Genomic DNA, 20,725 nt, shown 5'->3' with positions numbered 1-20,725 from the left:
TAATTTATAAATGTACAGTTATTACTTTGAAGAAAAAGAACCGACTTTGTTTAGATTTTTGGATGTGGGGTTTAAGATTTAGGAGGTTATTGATCGGCCACTAAACTTATGTCACCACCGTAATTTGATGATGACACCATCTCTACGTGCACATAATTAAAATTAAAAAGACCCGAATAAAAGTCAAAACCCGGGACAACGCCCGGGCTACACACTAGTTGGGTATTCAACGCACGCTCACCCAGTCATCCCTATCCACGTGTCCGCCGTTCCAGAAAGGCCAATCCCCACCACTAATCTACAATTACAAAACTTGTAAACTTCGTTCGCTCACTCTCTCCTGCGATTTGTGAAAGTGCCGATCAGGTATTCTTCGTCCCTTTTCTTCCATCTTTTGTCTCCATACTCTCTCCTGTAGTTCAACCACTATGTGATTTTGATTTTGCAGGCTTTCTTTTGCCATACGGCTCTCATAGCTTTGACTGTCCAATTTCTGGAATATGACTCATATCCTTTGCAAACTCGTGGATCTACTCTAGGTTTTTTTTCCCACTCTTCATTGATTCACTGCGATGTTATATCAAATTCATTGTTTTAAATTTTGATTTTCTTGTGTCCGCTCTTTAGACTTATGCTATGGATTGGATGTGATTTGATTTGATTAAATTCGATGCTTCAATTAGGTTTTCATTATTTGATTCTCGATTGATTTACACAAATTGATTTTTCAGCAATTGAATATCGTTCAATCAGCTTGGTAACGGCAATCTAACGCTTCAATGTTTGATTTGTAGTTTGATCAGTAACCACCTAGATTTTCTCCTGTGTTTTGTTATTGTTTTTTATCCTTAATTGGATTGAACGCGGTAACCAGAGGGAAACCGATCGCCAGAGAGCTGCGGCTCGGAACGGTAAGAAGCTCGGGAAAGTGAAAGACGATGGATTGACACCTGAGCAGCGTCGTGAAAGGTGAAAGGAAATCGCCTTTTGATGTCATTTACTAGAAATATAGATTTTTTAGATTCTTTGAACAATACGTTGGACGTTTATTCTTGTGTGATTACTTGAATTGTATGGTTATGTATTTATATTGGCAGGGATGCAAAAGCGCTTCAAGAAAAGGCTGCTAAAAAAGCAGCAAATGCTGCAGGAGCCAATTATATCGATAAGGATGCAAAATCGTATCAAGAAAAGGTTGCCAAGAAGATAGCTCAGGCTGCAGCAGGCGGTGGCAACGGAGGTAAAACTAACAAGAAATGAGAATCAATATCATTAGCCTCTTTTGTGATTTGTCATTTGTGATGGTTGTATTTGGGAGATTAAAGTAATCAAGTTTGATCTTGTACTGGTACTTGCATTGGATGTTATTTTAAAGATCTTAACAACTCATTGATTCCATCTACCGGTGCTTGGTTGAGAATTTATTATGGTTCGTTAATTTGTTTACATTAATCTGTTATTGCTCACTAGGTTAACCTTTTTGTTTGGGGGAGAGGGGAGGGGACTGGGAAGCTAATGCATAATATTGCTTTTGTAAATGGAGGTCTTACCTTTTACATTAGCTGCTAGTTTATGGTCATAGATCATTTATTTAGCACATGGTTGATGCCCTGATGTTATTAAATGGAAACACAGAGTATAATCTACAAACTCTCTAGAATTACTCATTTGCTGTTATTCCTTTAGAGCCATGCCTCAGTCCTTCAAGTGATGTGGTATTTGGTTGGGTGACAAGTTTCTAGCTGTCATTTGTAATCTAAAAAGAAGGCTCTTCCAACGTAGTATGAGCTTGGCATAATTTTTAAACGCGCCTATTAGCTCAACTGGAAGAGCACTGTGTTATTGCACAAAGGTTGTGGGTTCGAATCCTGCATGGGCTAAACTTGCAAATCGCATGTTTCCATGACACTATGTCATGCTTTAGAGGGTTAAATGGAGAATGGTATTGCATGACATGTGTAAGAGATATTGTTAACGATCTCTCTTGTGCCACCATAATCTCCTTTTGAAGTGTTCTTGCATCTGAGGCCGTCTCAATGTTTTCATGATTCTCATGATTGTACTTTTTTTCTAGCATGCAAGTGATAAGAGGAATGTGCCTCCTGGTGTCCCATCAACTTAAAACAAAGGGTTTTTCTAAAATTTGGTTATGGAAGTACTTTCAAATGTAGGCTTCTTGTGACCTTGAACTGACTCCTCTCTAGTTTCTACCTTTTAGTTGTTGGGTTGATGACTTGCAGGCTGTAGCTGTGGACTTGTGCTATAATAGTAGGTTACTTGCTGTTATTTGCGTAGATCTTTGATTCTCAGTATATAGTTCGATTAGGTGGTGGTTTAGTTGGTGTGTGGGAAGGGAAGGAAAAGGGAAGACTGCTGTCCCATGCTGTCTTGGTAGTGTGCCCTAGTGGCTCCTCTTCATTTGGTTTGGTTGATTTGCTGGTATCTGAAAGTGGTAAGGTGGCTCAATTTGGGATATCATGTTCTATAGAAGCCTGGTTTGGCCTGATTTTTGCAGAATTTTCGTGTTCCAAGAGCCAGCCTGTCTAATGGTTTTTTTTCTTCTTCTTCTTCTGTCCCTGTATCGACCCATTATCAGCTCTAATATGTTAGATGAGATAAAATTCTGAAAGAAACCTGTTGTCTGTTGGTATGAGGATCCTCTCACTTAGTTTTTGGTACTTGGCCGAACTGTAGTTCATTAGATTGGCGGCAGCGCCCTCAAAAAGACGGTAATAGTGTCTTGATGCAAAGATAAAGAGTAGTAGTGTGATGCAGTGATGCAGAATTAGGGGATCTTGAATCTCCTGAAGTCCTGATCATTGCATGAGCTCTCAGTTGGCCAAAAATTCTATCAAGATGAAATAAGTTTGTGGCGTTTTATCTTTCAGCCTTTCAGGTACAATGCAGTACACTTGGATGGCTTTGTACATCTGAGGTCTCAAGGAACCAAGAGGTTGCAAACTGCCGCTCAAGCTGAGCTGTGGTTGAATTTAGACAACTGTTCTCAATATTTTGGCAATGGGATCTCATGAGCATAGGACCTTATGCTTGATTTAGCTGTAAACAAGCTAATAGACAAAGTATACCAGCATTTTAGCAACATTGGCATTTTTTTTAGCAACATTGGCATTTTTAGCAACTAAAACATTCATGTTTTTTTTTGGGTGAGAACTAAAACATTCATGTGCGGATGTGCCACTGTAGATTCTTTGTACATTGTTGTGGTCAGGCGTTGGTCTTCAACCAATCCAAGTCAGTGAATATGTTTTTTTTGTACTATGCTCGTAAATTCCTAATGAGGAGCTAGCATCTCTTAAACTTTGCTCGCATAAACCAGGCAACTTTGATACGAAGTATTCCATTTCCACGTGGTTTCTCACAGCGGGTCTAATAAATCCCACCACCTGAACACAAGTTTATGCGTGATTGTGTGGACGTCTATAAAACTAAACTCCTAATTCGGGATTATTTGTCTTTACTTTCCGCTATAATTTGTCTTTACTTTCCGCTATAAGAACGTTTTCATCAGCAACATTTAAGGTAGCGGGTAGCGTTTTGAATAGCGTTGCGATCCTATTTAAAAACCTATTTTGCTTTTTGGATACCTTTAGAGCTCAAACTTTGTAAATTTATTTTATAAGGTAGTGGTTTGGGTAGCGGTAGATAGTGGTTGAGCAGCTACTCTCAAACGTTAAGAGTGTGTTAGACGGTAACGTTTGAGGTTGTGGGTAGCGTTTTGACTAGTCAAGATGCTACTTGTAAAATCTGTAAGTGTTTTAGGTATAGGTTGGATAACTCTTTTCAAATGTCAAAATTAGTAGCATATAAAGGTAGCGGGTATCGTTTGATAAAAAATATAATAAAGTTCTAAACAAATTAACGTACTCTATCTGGTTCTGAATATTTGCAACAGTTTGACTGACACACTTGACAAGACACTAGTTTGACTTTATTATACGCTATTACATACTCCGTACTCCGTATTACTTAAAACTTAAAAAACTGATATTTGAAAAATGTACATTAAAACTAATCTAACAACATTACACAGTAACATTCGGTTTTTATATTCCGTAGTAAGGAAATTTGGTCAAAGTTAATATATGAATAGTGCAAAAGTCAAGTTGTTGCAAATATTCACGAACAGAGGGAGTAACTTTAATTGTATTCTGCAATCACAAGTTCTCAACAGTTGTTTTTACTGAAGACTCAAACTAGTCACTGGCTACTTTGACAACTAATAGTTACCTTAAACGATGACATGAATGTATCTCAACTTAGTAAAACTTATTTTAGCTATAAAGTATATTTGCCAACCTTTATTCTATCTAAAAGAAATGAAAATAGGATGAAAAGAACAAGGCTTAAGTTTTTGCCTTCATTGACCATTTTATCATAACATATTAGTAATAAACCATCTTTGTCATATGGGGATGTAGCTCAGATGGTAGAGCGCTCGCTTAGCATGCGAGAGGTACGGGGATCGATACCCCGCATCTCCAATATGTTTTTTTTTTACTACTTTGGCTTCTGCGATATCTCTCTCAAATTTTCAGAAAATCTGATGACTCTGATATGATGCACAACTCTTCAATCTCACCTATATCAATCAAAATTCAACAACTTCAGTCCTTCAACTCATCAAAAGTGATGAACTACCACAACAGTTAATTAATCTTCAATTTTCTCAATATGACAAAAAACTTCACATCCTCAAAACCACCGGTGACGGAGGAGCTTGATCTTGACTCATTTCTCCGGCGACACAACGCCACCTCCGATGACGACGAAGACAGAGAACATCAAAACTCTGACATTCTTCATCGTACTATAGACGACATCCTCAATGATTCCTCCTCGGATTCCGATCACGACGGGGTTTCGGTATCTTCCTCTATACCTCAAACTAAAACCCTAAATTCCAGTGATAAACAGTTGAATTCGACGCAATTTAAGTATAATTTAATCCAACGGGTAAAATCCGATGTATTGTCCGGAGTTTCCAGTAGAAAACCGCCGACGCCTCCGCAGAATATGCGGAATCCGTCGATTTTCAGCGGCGGAGTTAGTAGAAAGCCTGGGGCGGCGCTTGCGGCTGCTGCTGCGGCATCGAGGAATGTTCGCGTGCCTCGTGCTGCGGTGATCAAGTCGATGAGAGCTTTGAGTGTGAGTTTGGAGGGGAAGGTGTCGGATGGGGATGAATTGTTAGGGTTTGTTAAGGATGATGTGAAATCTGAGGGTTGTGATGGTGATAATAATGTAAACGAGGCAATTGGAGAAGTTGTTGAGGAGAGAGAGAATGGTGATGACTCTGGAATTGTGGTAAATGAGGTAGTAGGAGAAGTTTCAGATTTTGAGGATTCGAGTGTGGAACAGGGAATTGAATTGAGAGAGAAGGATGCTGTGGAGTCAGCTGAAGGGAGTGCTGAAAAGGGAGGTAGTGAATTTGAGAATGATGGGGAGTTTGAGAGACAGGAGGAGTTGGTGTCTTCTGTTGAGAAGAATGATGTTCCTGAGTTTTGGGATTTGGAGAAGATAGATAGTGGGGATTTAGGGAAGAAGGGAACTCCACATTCGTTAGATGTTGAAGAGGAGGAAAGGGTAGGGGAGAAGAATGTTGGTAATTTGAATGGGAATTATGTTGATAAGGAACTTGGATTGTCTTTGAAAGAGGAAGTGAAAGATCAGGATTTAGGGTTGGGGATGCAGGAAGTACAGGAAAGTGAGAAGAGTGTGGTTATTTTGAGTAGTGATGAATTAGGTACTGGAAGAGATGAGGTAAGCTCCAGTAATGATGATGTTAAGGAGCTTGTTGAGTATAAAATCGCTCAATTAGAGAGCGAGATTGATAGTAAAATAGCCGAGGAGAAGTTGCGCCCTGTGAAGAAGCAACTAGAATTAGCAGAAGAACTTGAGATAAAGCAAGCTTCTACCGGTCAGGACTTGGAGGAGGGGGCTGCTGCACAGCCTATGAGGTTGGAAGGTGTGCGCAGAGGTTCGACTGTGCTTGGATATTTTGATGTAAATGCTGATAATACACTCAGCCGAGCTATTAAATCTCAGGCATTTATTCGTGATTATGGTACCCCTCTGGCCATTGCAGTGCATCTCAATTACGTTGCTCTGGGGATGTCTAAAGGTGTCATTGTTGTTGTGCCGAGTAAATATTCTGCTCATCTTCCGGATAATATGGATCCAAAGGTTCCTGCTTTATCTTTAAATTTGTTGTCTATGTTTGTTTTTATGCCCCGAAGTTATTCCTTGAGGGACGCATGCTACCTTTCGTTTCTGCTACCTGTAATTTTCTCTTATGTTTCTAAAATGAATTATGAATTTTTGTGATGATTTATTTACCTTGCTCGATTCATTGTGGATTTGAAAGAAGTTTTTTTTTTTTTTTTTTCCCGCTTACCCTGCGATAAACATGATTTATTATCTTGCTATTATGTTTTTAAAATTAAAATTTGGTACATGCATGGTTTCGTTTAATAGTCTGAGCAAGTGAGCATACTTCTTTCTTTGAGTTGAGCAACTTCATGACCTGGTTAGATTATTCATGAAGGAATTCTTTTGGTTGACATCCCACTGTATAATGAATAAATGTTCTCAGATGTTGTTGCTTGGTGCACAATCGGATCGATCCCAAATACCTGTAACGTCTATTTGCTTCAATCAGCAAGGGGACCTTCTCTTAGCAGGCTATGGTGATGGTCATATTATATTGTGGTATATACCCAGGGGAACTGTGGCAAAGGTCATTACTGGAGAGCATGCGGCTCCTGTGGTTCACACATTATTTCTCGGGCAGGATTTTCAAGTGACTCGCCAATTTAAAGCAGTTACTGGTGATGGTAAAGGACTAGTTCTGTTACATGAATTCTCGTCTGTACCAATAATTGGGGTCACAGTGAAAACACAGGTGGGCATTTCTTTCATAGAATATGCATCTGTTCTGTAACCTCCTAGCAATATTTTGATTCTGAAATTAGTTTTAGAGGACAGATGCACATAGTCGTGTCTTCTTGATTTGATGGACAATTGACATTTGTGCTGTTGCTGAAAACAGTGTCTTCTTGATGGTCAAAGAACGGGCACAGTGTTGTGTGCCTCACCACTTCTACCTGACGAATTTACTTTCTCAGGCAACACCACAGGCTCAGGAAGCGGTGTAGGTGGTGTCATGGGTGGTGTAGCGGGAGCGGCCCCTTGGAAATTCTTCAATGAAGGTTCCTCCTTGTCTGAAGAAGGTGTGGTCATCTTTGTCACCCATCAGACTGCTCTGGTGGTATGAAGTCCTCAGATAACTGGATAAATTCCAAGTACTACATATGTATACATGCATGCTGGCATTTTCTTTAGTTTCTTGTATATAATGTTGAAGCGATGAGTATGGGGTGCAGGTGAGACTTAAACCTAGCTTGGAAGTCTATGCGCAACTTTCTAAGCCAGAAGGCGTTCGGGAGGGTTCTATGCCATACACTGCTTGGAAATGTACAACACATTCACGGGGTTCCTCCTCAGGTATTCAAAATGCCTATTTACTATGGTATTGACCGTATGACATATGGTTAATATGATCCACTGTTGCAGAAAATGTGAATCCTGAATCACTGGAAAGGATTTCACTACTTGCAATAGCATGGGACCGGAAGGTTCAAGTTGCCAAGTTAATAAAGTCAGAGCCTAAAGATTCTGGAAAACCAGAACTTAAAGAAAGTGGAAAGTGGTCGCTTAAAGTTTGTGGAAAGTGGACACTTGAAAGCGCAGCTGTAGGTTTGGCATGGCTTGATGATCAGGTACATGTCTCTCCTTCTCATTCAGAAAGAATTAGTAAAACACTTGTCATGTTAAATCTTTGTAAAACACTTTATGCTTGGAGATATATACTGATGTGGAGTACTACCTGTGGAAGTAGCTGGGAAAATGACTTTATGCTTATACAGATGTTGGTGATTCTCACATTGGTTGGTCAACTTTGCTTGTTTACGAGAGATGGTACCTTGATCCACCAAACTAGTTATGCCAGCAATGAACCTGGAGGAGACGATCTTATTTCGTATCACACGTATTTTACCAATGTGTATGGCAACCCAGAGAAAGCTTATCACAATTGTCTAGCTGTCAGAGGAGCATCTGTGTATATACTTGCACCTAGGCATGTTGTTGTTTCCCGCCTTCTGCTGTGGCGTGAACGTATTGAGGTGTTGAGAAATGCAGGCGACTGGATGGGTGCCTTCAACATGGCAATGACATTATATGACGGCCAGGCTCATGGGGTTATTGACCTTCCCAGAGACTTGCACGCTGCACAGGAGGCTATTATTCCCTATCTGGTGGAGTTGCTCTTTTCATATGTAGATGAGGTTTTCTCCTATATTTCAGTTGCTTGCTTCAACCAGATTGGCAAGGAAGAAGAGGTGGACGGTTCCTTGACTAAGAGCGATGCTGCATTTTCTACAATTAAAGAGCAATTTACCCGCGTCGGTGGAGTAGCAGTTGAATTTTGTGTTCATATCAAACGGATTGACATTCTTTTTAATGAAATATTCTCAAAATTTGTAGCTGTTCAACATAGAGGTATGTTGATACCTTGGATTTCTTCTGGGTATATTCTGAGTGTGGTCCAAAGCTTCTTATTCCTTCAAATGATGCGTTGAGCTTCAAAAAGTCATTTGACCATTTCATGGCTGTATGCCTCCGTCCCCAAATAATATATCCTGTTAGGTTTGGGCACACATATTAAAGTTTTTAGTAGGGTGTGGTAGGTTTTTTGGTAGATAATGGGGAAATAATAAAAATTGATTGAAGATAGTTAGTGAAAGACCATACATCACATGGGGTATCAAGAGAGAGCGTGAGAGAAAGAGAGTTAGTTGGGGGGGGGGGGGATCCATATCCCATGGGTTGAGTGTGTGGATTTTCCATTTTAAGTAAAAGAAAGATTTTTTGTGGACATTCCAAAAAGGAGTATAGGAAGATTGTATGTGGACGGGCAGTTTGTCGTTACATGTAATGTACTCTGTGCACAAATGACGTTCGTTTTTGCTTTCTTGTCAAACTTCAAACATTTGTGAAAAGGAAACTTTGTTTCACAATATGAAATGTCTTTTTTGGTTTATTATGTCTATTAAACAAATGCTTTCATAATAATTTACCAATGAATTCTGTAAAAAACTAGTGGTCATGTGTAATGTCTTTAACCTCGAAACTTTAAAGCAGCAGTTTTTTGTACGCAAAAGGTAATTTCAGCTGGAACTTTCAGGTGATCTTGACAATAGACCTAGTTTGTTGCTGGGTTTTTTAGTTCAATTTAGTTTTTGTCTGTATTTATGGAGATTTTTCTTACAAGTAGTGGGTCAGACATTTAATATTTCCTATGGATAACTAGTTGATCTTCAGAAAGAATTTACATTGTGAAGAAAGTTTGGCACCTCAATACCAGCAGCTCTTTGCCACCTGATGCTGTAGGATGTCCTAAGTTGGTGTGTAGTCTGACGGCCAAGGGAGAATTAGGAGCCTTGAAGTTTTGTTTCTTTTTTCCGAAAATGGTTTGCTGCTTGGTTGAATCGTAGTTTAATTTCTTTTACTTCCTTTCTTTCCTCTGAAAATGAAACAGTGGAATGTGATACTAGTTTATTGTTTAAGCTGGATAGTCTTCTGACATTTGCATTTTTCTTTTTCCTCTTGAAGATACATTTTTGGAGCTTCTGGAACCATACATATTGAAAGATATGCTTGGATCACTGCCTCCTGAGGTATTTTAATCCAACTATAACCCCCTTTTGCTTCTTTTTCTTTTATAGGGATTGCCTTTTTCTCGTGAAAAGAGAATTAAAAATCTTTACTGATCCTTGTTCCCTTCATTAGATCATGCAAGCATTGGTAGAGCATTACAACGGAAAAGGATGGTTGCAGCGAGTGGAGCAATGTGTTCTTCACATGGATATTTCGTCCTTGGATTTTAATCAGGTCATATTAATCTTCTATTTGTAGAAAATATTTAAGCAATAAACATCATTTGGTAGCTTATGCTGTCATGAACCAGATCTTGTACTGATTTGAATTGTAAAACTTAGGTCGTAAGGCTATGTAGGGAGAATGGTTTGTATGGTGCCCTGATATACCTTTTCAACAAAGGCCTAGATGATTTCAAGACTCCTTTGGAGGAACTATTGAATGTGTTGAAAAATCATAAAAGAGACGCTGCTGCTGCTGCTGTTGGGTGTGTAGCGGGGAAATGCAGTTCCTTTTATTTCCATAAGTTAGTTATAAGTTTTGAATGTTAATAATTACTAATAAAGTTATAAAATGCAGGTACCGGATGCTAGTTTATCTGAAGTACTGCTTCTCAGGCCTTGCTTTTCCACCGGGTACAGTTTAGAGTTTTTTTTAGTTTTTTTATTTTATATCTGCAGTAGGAAATGTACTGAAGTTGGTTGAACACAACTGGTTACTCATGTGATTATCATGGTTATTGAGATTGTCTATTTTGTTGCTTCAGAATAATTCTCAATCTTCATGCATAGGTGTCTGCAAAGAAATTTCACACTTTAATTTCAATTTCCTTATGGCCTGATGGCAAATTAAATGCTAGAATTGGCCCAATGACATGTTTGGAAAGTACAAAAAATTGATTTGGCCAATTCCATACCACTTACTAAACCAGCCCAGGCCATGGAATTTCAATTCCAATCTCAAATGATGGTACTTCAAATCCATTGATCTCCTTTTCTCTTCTCACTCCTCTCTCTCACCACCACCGGTGTCAGTGGTGGGAGAAAAGGTGGCGGTGGAGGGGCAGACGTGAGAGAAGAGGGAAGTTTCAATTGAAAATTTATTTTTCTATTTTGGAATTGATATCCCAAACATCACAATGAATTTGGAATTATGCATTTAAAATTCCTACTTTTTGCCAAACAAATTATTTGGAATTGAATATTGGAATTTTAATTTCCAGATTTAAAATTATGGTATTGAAATCAAATCCATGATCCTAAACATTACCTTATGCAATTCTATCATTGTCTTAGGAACTTGTGATTCATAGGATGACCGATGGAACTGTTCTTTTCTGTTTGTTCAATGGACTACTTAGTTATACTGTGTGAATATGCTTTTTCTTGTCAGACAATACTATTATAGCTTTATGGATTATGGTCGCTTATGCAGTTGATTTTCAATGTTGCCAAAGGAAAGATTAGTTTACGTTAACTTTTAAATATCACTTGTTTTTTCTTCTTTTATTACTGCTGTTACATGAGCTTGCATTATCTTGTTTGACCATTACCCACTTCACTACTTCAGTCTTCGGCTAATGCATCCAGACTCTTGTGAACCCATGATGTCAATTCATTAGAATCCAGTGACGAATTTGATGACAAATTTGGGGTATTAAGCATGGATACTTTTTTATGCCTTTTATTATTTATTAATTTAATCTACTTTGACATTACCTCAAGGAAATTCTGGGGAACATGTAATGATCTTGGAATTTTTTTATTTTTCCTCCCATTCCATTCCTTGTATTTTGAGTATTTGTCCCTGCTGTTTTGTAATTCATTTTTTTCTTGATTGCATGACTTTGACAGTGTGTTGTGAAACATTTTTCTGTTATACAGGACATGGAAAACTCCCTTCTGAGCGTCTGCCTTCTCTTAGGATGGAGCTTTTGCAATTTCTGCTGCAGGATTCTGGTGGCCCAAAGTCACAGACAGGTGCAAGCCTAACTTCCACTGGAGCTTTCCTGAACTTGCATTATCTATTGGAGTTGGATACAGAGGCCACATTAGATGTTTTCAGGATATCATTTGTGGAGGATGAGCATTTCAAGCTCGATAAGCCTCTTCTTAATTCTTCAGATGCAACTGTTGACAATCCAAAAGATAATGACTCAATTGCTGGTTATCAGGATATGCTGGTTCAGAAAATTGTTGATGCTCTAGTTATTGTTCTGGATATAGATATTTCTCAGTCAGTCAGATCTGCTGGCAGCGATGATACTGGAGTGGTAGTATGGCCTTCAAAGAAAGATATAGGTCACCTCATTGAGTTTGTGGCTAGTTATGTCGCTTCTAAAAAGGCTAATGTATCAAAAAGTGTGTTGAGCCAAATATTGGAGTACCTCACTTCAGAAAATCATCTTGGCGATCTTGCACTAAATGAAAGCAAACAGAAAAATGAATCTAAGAAAAGAAGGGAGAAAAAAGTACTTGCTCTGTTGGACGCGGTTCCTCAAACAGAGTGGAATGCATCTTATGTCTTGCATTTGTGTGAAAAAGCACAATTTCACCAGGTGCCTGTTTTCTTTGTGTTTATTTAATGTGGTTTCTGAGGTTGGAGATACATAAGATAACATGACTATTTGTAAACAACTGATTATCTTAAAGTGACATTCTTCCCTATTTTTCAGGTTTGTGGCTTAATCCACACCATCAGACATAATTATCTTGCTGCTTTGGATAGCTATATGAAAGACGTGGATGAACCAGTACATGCGTTTTCATTCATTGATGGTATATTGCTGCGGCTGAGTGATAATGAATCTTCTGCTTTCCAGTCAGCAGTCATTTCCCGGATTTCAGAGCTAGTTACCTTGAGCAGGTAGACCTTGGATTGGAAAGCTAAAAAATATCTCCATTTGTTTTCCGGAATCAAGTGTAGTGTTTTTACCTCTTGTGAAAGTAGGAGCTATATATTTCTGCTTGGCGTTTCAATTAGTGATTTTATTTGCATGGCAGAAACTTAGAACTGTCAATTTTTTCACTCTAGTTAAAGAAGGAAAAGTAAGTTTTGTTTGTTTACTTATTGCCTCTTGTTCTGGTATTTTCAGAGAATGCACATTTTGCTTGGTGATTTATCACTTAAACAAAGAAAGGGGACATCTTCTCTCTAACCTCCAATCTAGTCCAAGAAGCCTCTTCCTTTATCTTAAGACCCTTTTTGAGGTTCATCATTCAGGCATCCTCAGCTTTTCTTGTATAAGGGTGGACAGTGTTTCTGATGGTTCCTGGGACAGACAAAATGATGGAAAGATTACTCTGGATGCTTACCTAGAAAGAATTTCTGAATTTCCGAAAGTTGTACAAAATAACCCCATTGAAGTGAATGATGACATCATTGAACTCTATATCGAGGTGAGTTTGAATGTCTGACTGCTTATGTTATAAGGTGTAGTTATTGTTAGGGGGTGGGAATTATGGATTAAAAGTGTGGTGCTTGTGAAAACAGTTACACAAATTCTTATTTACAAGGGGTGTACAATAAATATTGTACACCAAAGTAAAAGTTGACTCAAAGTACATAAAAGTTACCCTTTTATACGTAAAAGTTATCTATTTTTTATTGATAATTTTTTTTTTCATTTTAATAAAAAAAATTATTCAAAATCATTAATAATGTATAAAAATTAATCATTTAACCTTTTAAAATGTTAATCCATCAATTTTTTTTCGTAATATAAAAGTTAACCAAAACATAGTAAAAGTTACAAAAAACTAGGTAAAAGTTGCTTTGGTGTACGATAAATTTATTGTACACCTTGTGCGCGCAAGACCTTTTGAAACAGTTACTCTTGGTACTTTCTATTTTCTGTCCTTGTTCTGTACTTTAAGCTTTGTACTCTTGTAAGGTCTAGGTGCCTTGACGCTGTTAGGTTTTCCTTTTTTAACGGTTACTAGAATTCTTCGCTAACATGATTTTTTTGTCTGTTTCTGCTGACATTCACAAGTTTCATTTACTACCCAACTGTTGCTACAGTTAGTTCTCTGCATCTGTAGATTGTTCTTCATTATTTTTAAATTAACTTCCGTACTTTCAATTGTTCTTGTTCCATAATATATTTGGTCCTTCTATTATCCTAAAGATTTAATCAGATCATATTTCTCTTCTACAGCTGTTATGTCAGTATGAACCCGATTCAGTTCTCAAGTTCCTGGACACTTTCGAAAATTATAGAGTTGATCGCTGTTTATTATTGTGCCAAAAATATGGGATCGTTGATGCAGCTGCGTTTCTTTTAGAAAGGGTGGGTGATGTTGGAAGTGCTCTTCTTACTACCCTCTCTGGACTCAACGAAAAATTCATCTTGCTTGGCACAGCAGTTGAAAGTACAATTTCAGACATAGATATAGGCAAAGATGTAGATTTAGAATGCTTTGCTGCTGCTTCAGAGTTGAAAGAGGTGGTTTGATATTGTATTTTCATAGTTTTTTTTGCTTTAATGTTGTCAAAGGCTATCAGATAATTTTTGTGGTATATATTTCCTCCTTGCAGGTACAAGACATAGAAAAAATACTTCATGCATGTATTAGCCTTTGCCAGCGTAATTCACCTCGTTTGGATCCAGAAGAGTCTGAATCACTCTGGTTTCGTTTGCTAGACTCGTAAGTCTGTATCCTTTTTCTATTAATAGCTGAAAACTGTTTGGTATCCTGAATGCTCAATTTTCTTTGATGTTGCTTGTCGAGAAAGCCATTTCGTCAAGCGGTCTGTTAATTTGACTGAGCCCTTACACTAGGTTTGGATAAGAGGAAATTGAGAGAAAACCCTATCCCTCTTTTTCCCCTCCCCTTCCTTCTTCCTCCTATTTTCCTTCTCTTCCTTTCTCTTCCATCTCGCTATCCAAACAAAGTGTGAAGCTAGTACACTTAGGTAACTTTTATGTTCATGTTAGGTAGAAATTACATGGTTCTAACTAAGTGCATAGTGCGACTTGCATTCCTATTTCTAGGTCACTTCCAATTTCCTTCAGTATGTCAGTAAATCTTGAAAAGGGAGATGGGTATTTTCATTCTGCATATGAACTATTGACTTGCCAGAGGAGAGATTACCGTAATTCCGTTACTCCTCTGCTGCTAAAATATGCGTTACGGAGGCGACATATTCGTTTCTGAAACGTTTGGGAGTCTAAATGTTTTAATATTCATTCATAAAATTGTTTCCGAATATAGTGAAAACTTGTCCTCCCGTTTTATCCTTATGCAACAGTTATGTAAGATTTAGCCATGCACATAAGTCTCCCCACACTAGGTGTAATGACAGTTGTCCTTGGGGAATGTTCTCATCATCCTGGGGGTTCATTTGATCAGGTCAAAGGACTAGAGGATATAAGTTGTTCAAATCCAGGGGTGGGTTAAACCTCATGGATAGGTGTGGTTTTTGGAACATTAGGGGTCTAAATATCTAAGCAGAGTGATGTTTTATGGTTCATGAAATGAAATTTTAAATTACATTATTGAAATAGAGATAAAGAAACAACCATTGATTTGCGAAGATCACCTCTCTTTCTCTCCCCCCCCCCCCCCCCCCCAAGTCATTTTTTTTCCAAGCCCTGTTTCAGTAAATCTCTGATCTTTGAGAACAAGTAATGAACAACGAACAAATATCAACAGAGACGGGCAATTGCTTGTTATGCCTAAGTTGAGAAAGAACTGGATGTTAATTCTTTTTACATTAATACTTAATAACGTAGCAGAAAGAGGACGCAGAGAGTAAATTTGAAGTTGTAATGTATTAGGAAAGAGATAATTATTAGACCTAATAATTCTGATAAGCAGTTGACGTTTGGGGGATATATATTGACCATGGCCCATAGCCCATCGCTATCACTTGCATCATTGTGTATGTGTGTGTTTCTCTTTTCTACATCTCCCTTTCCCATTTTCATTTTCGTAAACTATAGCTTTGTGCTACAAGCTATGAACAATGGTGTAATGGACCAATAATTGGATATAGAACTTGTCCTTTTTTGCATATTGCTTTAAGCTGATTCTTATTGTTATCTTATGTGGAGCATCTCATTGATGGTAATATGCGGTTCTTATTTTAGGGGACAGGAAAAATAAAGAATTAAGTTTCTACTGAAATGAAAACTTGTTCCTGATATTTCTAAAGAAGCCCCATGTGCTATCTGCTTGGTGGTAACTATTTTACCTTTTTTTCCAGGTTTTGTAGACCTTTACTTATTTCTCAAGGTAACTCTGAAAATGGTATGGTAACTCAGTCTTCAAACTTTAAAGATGACTCGGAGGTCAATGCCATCACATGGACGGTTTACAGGATACAGAAATGTGCTCCGGTTCTGAAGAGATTATTTGCACAATTTGTCAAGGAAATTGCTGAGGGGATGATAGGATATGTTCGCCTTCCGTCTATCATGGCAAAACTCCTGTCAGATAATGGAAATCAGGAATTTGGTGATTTTAAGCTAACCATATTGGGAATGCTAGGAACATACAGCTTTGAAAGGAGGATTCTGGTACGTATATTTGCCATTTGAAGAAATTCTTGGTTGTTGAATACCTATTCAGTTTTTATGTGGCTGTTCTAGAGTTATTTACTTTAGAATCATCAAAATTCCTGAGACGTTGCATTGACAATTGATTCTTTGAGTTGAATTTCAGATGTTTAATTGTATTTTAAACCCTCCTCATTTCTTAGGTAGCGTGGTAGATGAGGATCCATTCTTGCTACGCAGTCTAATCTTTAAAACATCTATTTTTTGTTCTTTTTGCTATCCACTTTCCATTAAGGGGTGTATTTTTATGTACCCAATTCTATTTTATACTAGTTTTCTCTTACTTTATTCACTCTTTTCTTACACCCACCCACTCACTTATCCTAGAAACAAAAATCTATAGTAAGTGGGTACAACAAAGAAGAGGGGGTACGTGAGATTGTGAGGTAAATAGGGAATAGCACCTGGGGGATAGGGTAAAATAGCCCTTATCTCCATTGCTTTAACCACCACTTTTTTGTGTCCTGAGGATTGTCGGCTACTAAATCTGAGCATGTGGTCCTTTTCTACTCTTGTTCAGTGAACTTGTGGGGATTCTATGCTCCTATATTAAGGAGGGATAAGAAAAGCTTTGCGTAATAATGCTAATATTGACTGTGCTACGAATTTACTTTACATCATTATTTTTAATGCTTTGTCAGGATACTGCTAAATGCCTTATAGAGGATGATACGTTCTATACCATGAGCTTACTCAAGAAGGGGGCTTCTAAGGGGTATGCCCCTCGAAGTCTTCAGTGCTGTATATGTAACTGTTCCTTCAAGAGTTCTTCCGGTTCTGGAATTCGGGTGTTCAATTGTGGTCATGCAGCCCATCAACAATGTGATGTTCAGGAAAATGTAATGACAAGTCAAAGTTCATCTGGTGGATGTCCTATATGTGTGCACAAAAAGAAGATCCAGAAATCCAAGGGTAAGATGGCAGAGCAAGGGTTAGTGAGTGCTTCACCATCTACATCACGGCGAGCGCAGGGCACAAGTTTTTTGCACCCACATGAACTCGATGTATTTGAGAACTCCACTGGCCCTCAAATTTCAAGAGTATGTACCTTGTCTCTTTTCGTTTTGTCTACCTCATTCTTAATCTTGATTCTGCTCTATTTCTATATGATACTCGAGTTATCAAAATTGAAATTGAAATGGCTGTCGCAAATCTCACCTTGTAATTGCGGAAGTATACACCACGGAAAATCAAGATTCACGAAGCAATTACAGTGGCCATTAGATATGATTTTTTATAATCCGAGATTGGTGTCAACGCTGGAAATTAATAAACCTCACTCAAAAGTTCCCACAATCATGCAACTTGTGCTTTTTAGCTTGAAACATATTGTCCATCTCAACTTGTGCTACAAGACTCATCCACGAAAAACCATTCTCATCTAGAAGGTTGTCCCTCCCAAAGTTTCTAATCCTAGTTGCACCTTTTGTAGTTGTTACCCACCTCAATTCATCTCTTATCTCCCAAAGTTATTCTATATCATCCAAATTACCAGACACCACCCTACTCATGTGTATTTTGACTCTTCTCTACCCTATAAGCAATGCCGAAAACATTGCATGTTGTATTTGGTATATTATTTACTCCCTCCGTCCCGGAATACTCGACCCGGTTTGACCGGCACAGAGTTTAAGGGACTTGAATTGACTTATTTAATTTAATAGGTAGTAGTTGATAGTGGGGTATTATTTTAATGTAGTTAGTGGAAAATGTGTAAAGGGGTGGGGTTTGGGGAGAGTAGGGGTTGAATTTTTAATTATTTTTTGTATGGAGTAGGGGGTAGGTGGGTTAATAGGGGTGGAGTGAGAAATAATATAATATTGTTAGAATATTTCCATTTTTAGAAACAGGTCAAGTATTAAGGGACGGCCCGATAAGGAAAACAGGTCAAGTATTCCGGGACGGAGGGAGTAGTTGATTTGTTCAGCATGGTTCATTAAGTTACTCCTGTCCTACTTGATTTTCTTTTGTTTTTTTGACTCGTTTACTAACTACTAGTACTCCAAATGAGCTAATCTTTTCTTGCTATATTGCAGTTTGAGATATTGAATAGTCTCCAAAAGAACCAGAGATTGATCCCAAATGATACGATGCCTCAGCTGAAGTTAGCACCTCCAGCTGTTTATCACGAGAAAGTAAGCAAAAGAACTCATTTTCCATCAGGGTCAAGTAGAGAAGGTTTGATGGATGCCGAAAAGCTTAGTAGAAACAGGCAACTCCGAGATCTCAAAGTAAAAAACTCATCACTGAGGTTCCCGCTTACATCAAAAATATTTGGTAAGTTTTATGATCATTATTCTATTTCTGAGTCCGGATCCTCTAGACTTTTAATAAAACTCTACAAGGTAGAGTTGTATCTAAACCATACATTTTAAAATCAATGGCTCATATTAGTGGGAAGGGAAAATCAGGGGGTGGATATTCATGAGAAAAAAATAGGGGGGATTTTGGAAAGATAATATATGAGCCATTGATTTTTCATTCAATGGTTGATATTACTCAAACTCTACTTTGTAGAGTTATTTTAGAACTCTAGAAGTCCCAAAATCCCTACTTTGTAGAGTTATTTTGGAAAGATACGAAGTATTTCATGCCTGTTGGCTATTGGGTTAAGCTCCTAACACATGGAAGGAACGTGTTGCAGGCAAGGAGAAGACTCGTATAGGCTAACCATGGTGCAGCTGTTGGGAATCAATCTCGGTACATTCCACTGCTTAAATTGCTGATTAACATTTTCATAGGATCAGTATCCATTTTTTGCTAGCTCATTCTGTTTAAATATCGTAGGGGTATCAAGGTCCTTTTCCTTTTAACTGTTTTGTTGAAGCAGCGGCTTTCTAAAGTAGAAGTATATAGCAGAGCAAGTTAGATAATACTGACTACATGTGACATTTGTAAGTTTAGGAAAAAAAGTCCCGGCAATTGTAAGTTTGAAACCCTTGCTTTCTGATAAATGTTGTCATATTCTATGCTTCAAATATAGGATTCTGCTAATCGATACGTTTGGCATCATGCTATTTCATACGTTAAACTTGATCTGAAGACTGAACAGAATCCGAGCATGATTCAGCGCATTAACTTACGAGACTCGATTTTGACAAAGAACATGATGATTTTCTATGTGCAACCAATTGCGAGTAGTACATATGCCTAAAATTGAAGATACAACCAGTCTCTATCTATACTTTTGTACTTTGTCCGTTTTTAATAATCACGATAATATTTGAAAATTCAGTATACTCTGAATAGTGATCCCGAGAGGGATATCGACGATTTCTTGTTAACTCTTATTTGTCGTTCTCCGCCACTGACTCGGACCCCTAACTTAGGGGACCCGAAATGTTATTAAAACAGGAAAATCGTAATCCGATTACATCCCACCTGACAAAACCGAAAACCGCTTTTAACGCGATATTGTATGACCCAAGCCCAAGCGAAAGATGGCCAATATAGAATTGACCCGACTGAACAATTATCTGAACGCGATTAAACACCCAACCCGACAACGATCTGAATCCGACAAAAACCTATTAGTGATCCGACACAACCTATAAGTGACCTAACCTGTGACGACCAGTTATCCAATTAAGCCAAACATGCCGATACTTGACTTGTCATTTTGACCAGACAAGAACACGGGAAAAGTTGATGACCTGGTCAATTTGAATAAAACTCACATATGTAATATAAGTAAAAGAAATTGAACAGATCTATAGTTATCAGACGCATCTGAACATGTGCCAAGGAGTACCTGAATTTTAATTGACTCTAATTATCCGATTCAACCTTGACTATATCCCGAATACCTACTACTAACTACATCGGCATAACCGATCGAATATGATTCGACCTAAACCCGACAGTACCCAAAATGTAGAGCTGGCAATGGGTTGGGTGGGTCGAAATCAGGTCGACCCATTTATAAACGGGTTGAGATTTTCCCAACCCAACCCGACCTGTTTAATTAAACGGGTTGAGATTTTCAACCCAACCCAACCCAACTATAAACGGGTTGATCTGAAGTTGCGAGGTGATTTTGTTATGACATATCTCATTGCAAAAAGTAATTTTTCAATATGCATTTGACATGAATCAAAACGTCAAATAATTATTCAATGTTGAAGGGAAAATGAGAAATAAAATCTTTCAAATCACATTATACATATATATATATTACATACTTGCTTGCACTTAAACGGGTTAGACGGGTTGTTTTCGGGTTGAAAATTTCAACCTGGCCCAACCCATTTAATTAAACGGGTTGGGTTGGATTGACCCATTAAATTAAACGGGTTGAAAATCTTAACCCAACCCTTTATTATTGGGTTGGGTTCGAATTGGGTTGGTGGGTTGGGTCAATTTTTGCCAGCTCTACCAAAATGGGAAAAACATCCTACATGATCCGATGAAAACCAACAAGACATGGCAACA

At 38.1% G+C, this 20,725-nt stretch overlaps 2 protein-coding genes and 1 non-coding gene across 3 annotated transcripts; all 3 read left to right on the top strand.

Annotated features, from left to right (window-relative positions):
- The first annotated feature begins 271 nt into the window (after window positions 1–271).
- LOC110785670 (uncharacterized) lies at window positions 272–1,398 on the top strand. The gene is made up of 4 exons (XM_021990156.2): window positions 272–366; window positions 449–507; window positions 864–969; window positions 1,098–1,398. Exons 2-4 carry the CDS (start codon window positions 501–503, stop codon window positions 1,258–1,260), a joined length of 276 nt encoding a protein of 91 aa, XP_021845848.1. The 5' UTR covers window positions 272–366; window positions 449–500; the 3' UTR covers window positions 1,261–1,398.
- Window positions 1,399–4,429: 3,031 nt separating this feature from the next.
- TRNAA-AGC (transfer RNA alanine (anticodon AGC)) lies at window positions 4,430–4,502 on the top strand. Its single transcript has one exon. It is a non-coding gene; the product is annotated as a tRNA-Ala (tRNA).
- Window positions 4,503–4,550: 48 nt separating this feature from the next.
- Window positions 4,551–19,294, top strand: LOC110785666 (uncharacterized). Its single transcript, XM_021990150.2, has 19 exons — window positions 4,551–6,201; window positions 6,611–6,919; window positions 7,067–7,285; window positions 7,401–7,521; window positions 7,591–7,796; window positions 7,944–8,577; window positions 9,691–9,755; window positions 9,868–9,969; window positions 10,077–10,222; window positions 10,315–10,370; window positions 11,619–12,292; window positions 12,410–12,600; window positions 12,830–13,133; window positions 13,892–14,179; window positions 14,272–14,381; window positions 15,943–16,255; window positions 16,936–17,334; window positions 18,331–18,571; window positions 18,939–19,294. The coding sequence occupies exons 1-19, from the start codon at window positions 4,693–4,695 to the stop codon at window positions 18,962–18,964; spliced, it is 5,913 nt and encodes a 1,970-aa protein (XP_021845842.2). The 5' UTR covers window positions 4,551–4,692; the 3' UTR covers window positions 18,965–19,294.
- Window positions 19,295–20,725: the final 1,431 nt, after the last annotated feature.

This window comes from Spinacia oleracea, chromosome 2, assembly GCF_020520425.1.
Source record: "Spinacia oleracea cultivar Varoflay chromosome 2, BTI_SOV_V1, whole genome shotgun sequence".
NCBI lineage: Eukaryota > Viridiplantae > Streptophyta > Magnoliopsida > Caryophyllales > Amaranthaceae > Spinacia > Spinacia oleracea.
The sequence above is the reverse complement of the archived record's forward strand: the minus strand, read 5'-3'. Positions and strand labels throughout refer to the sequence as shown.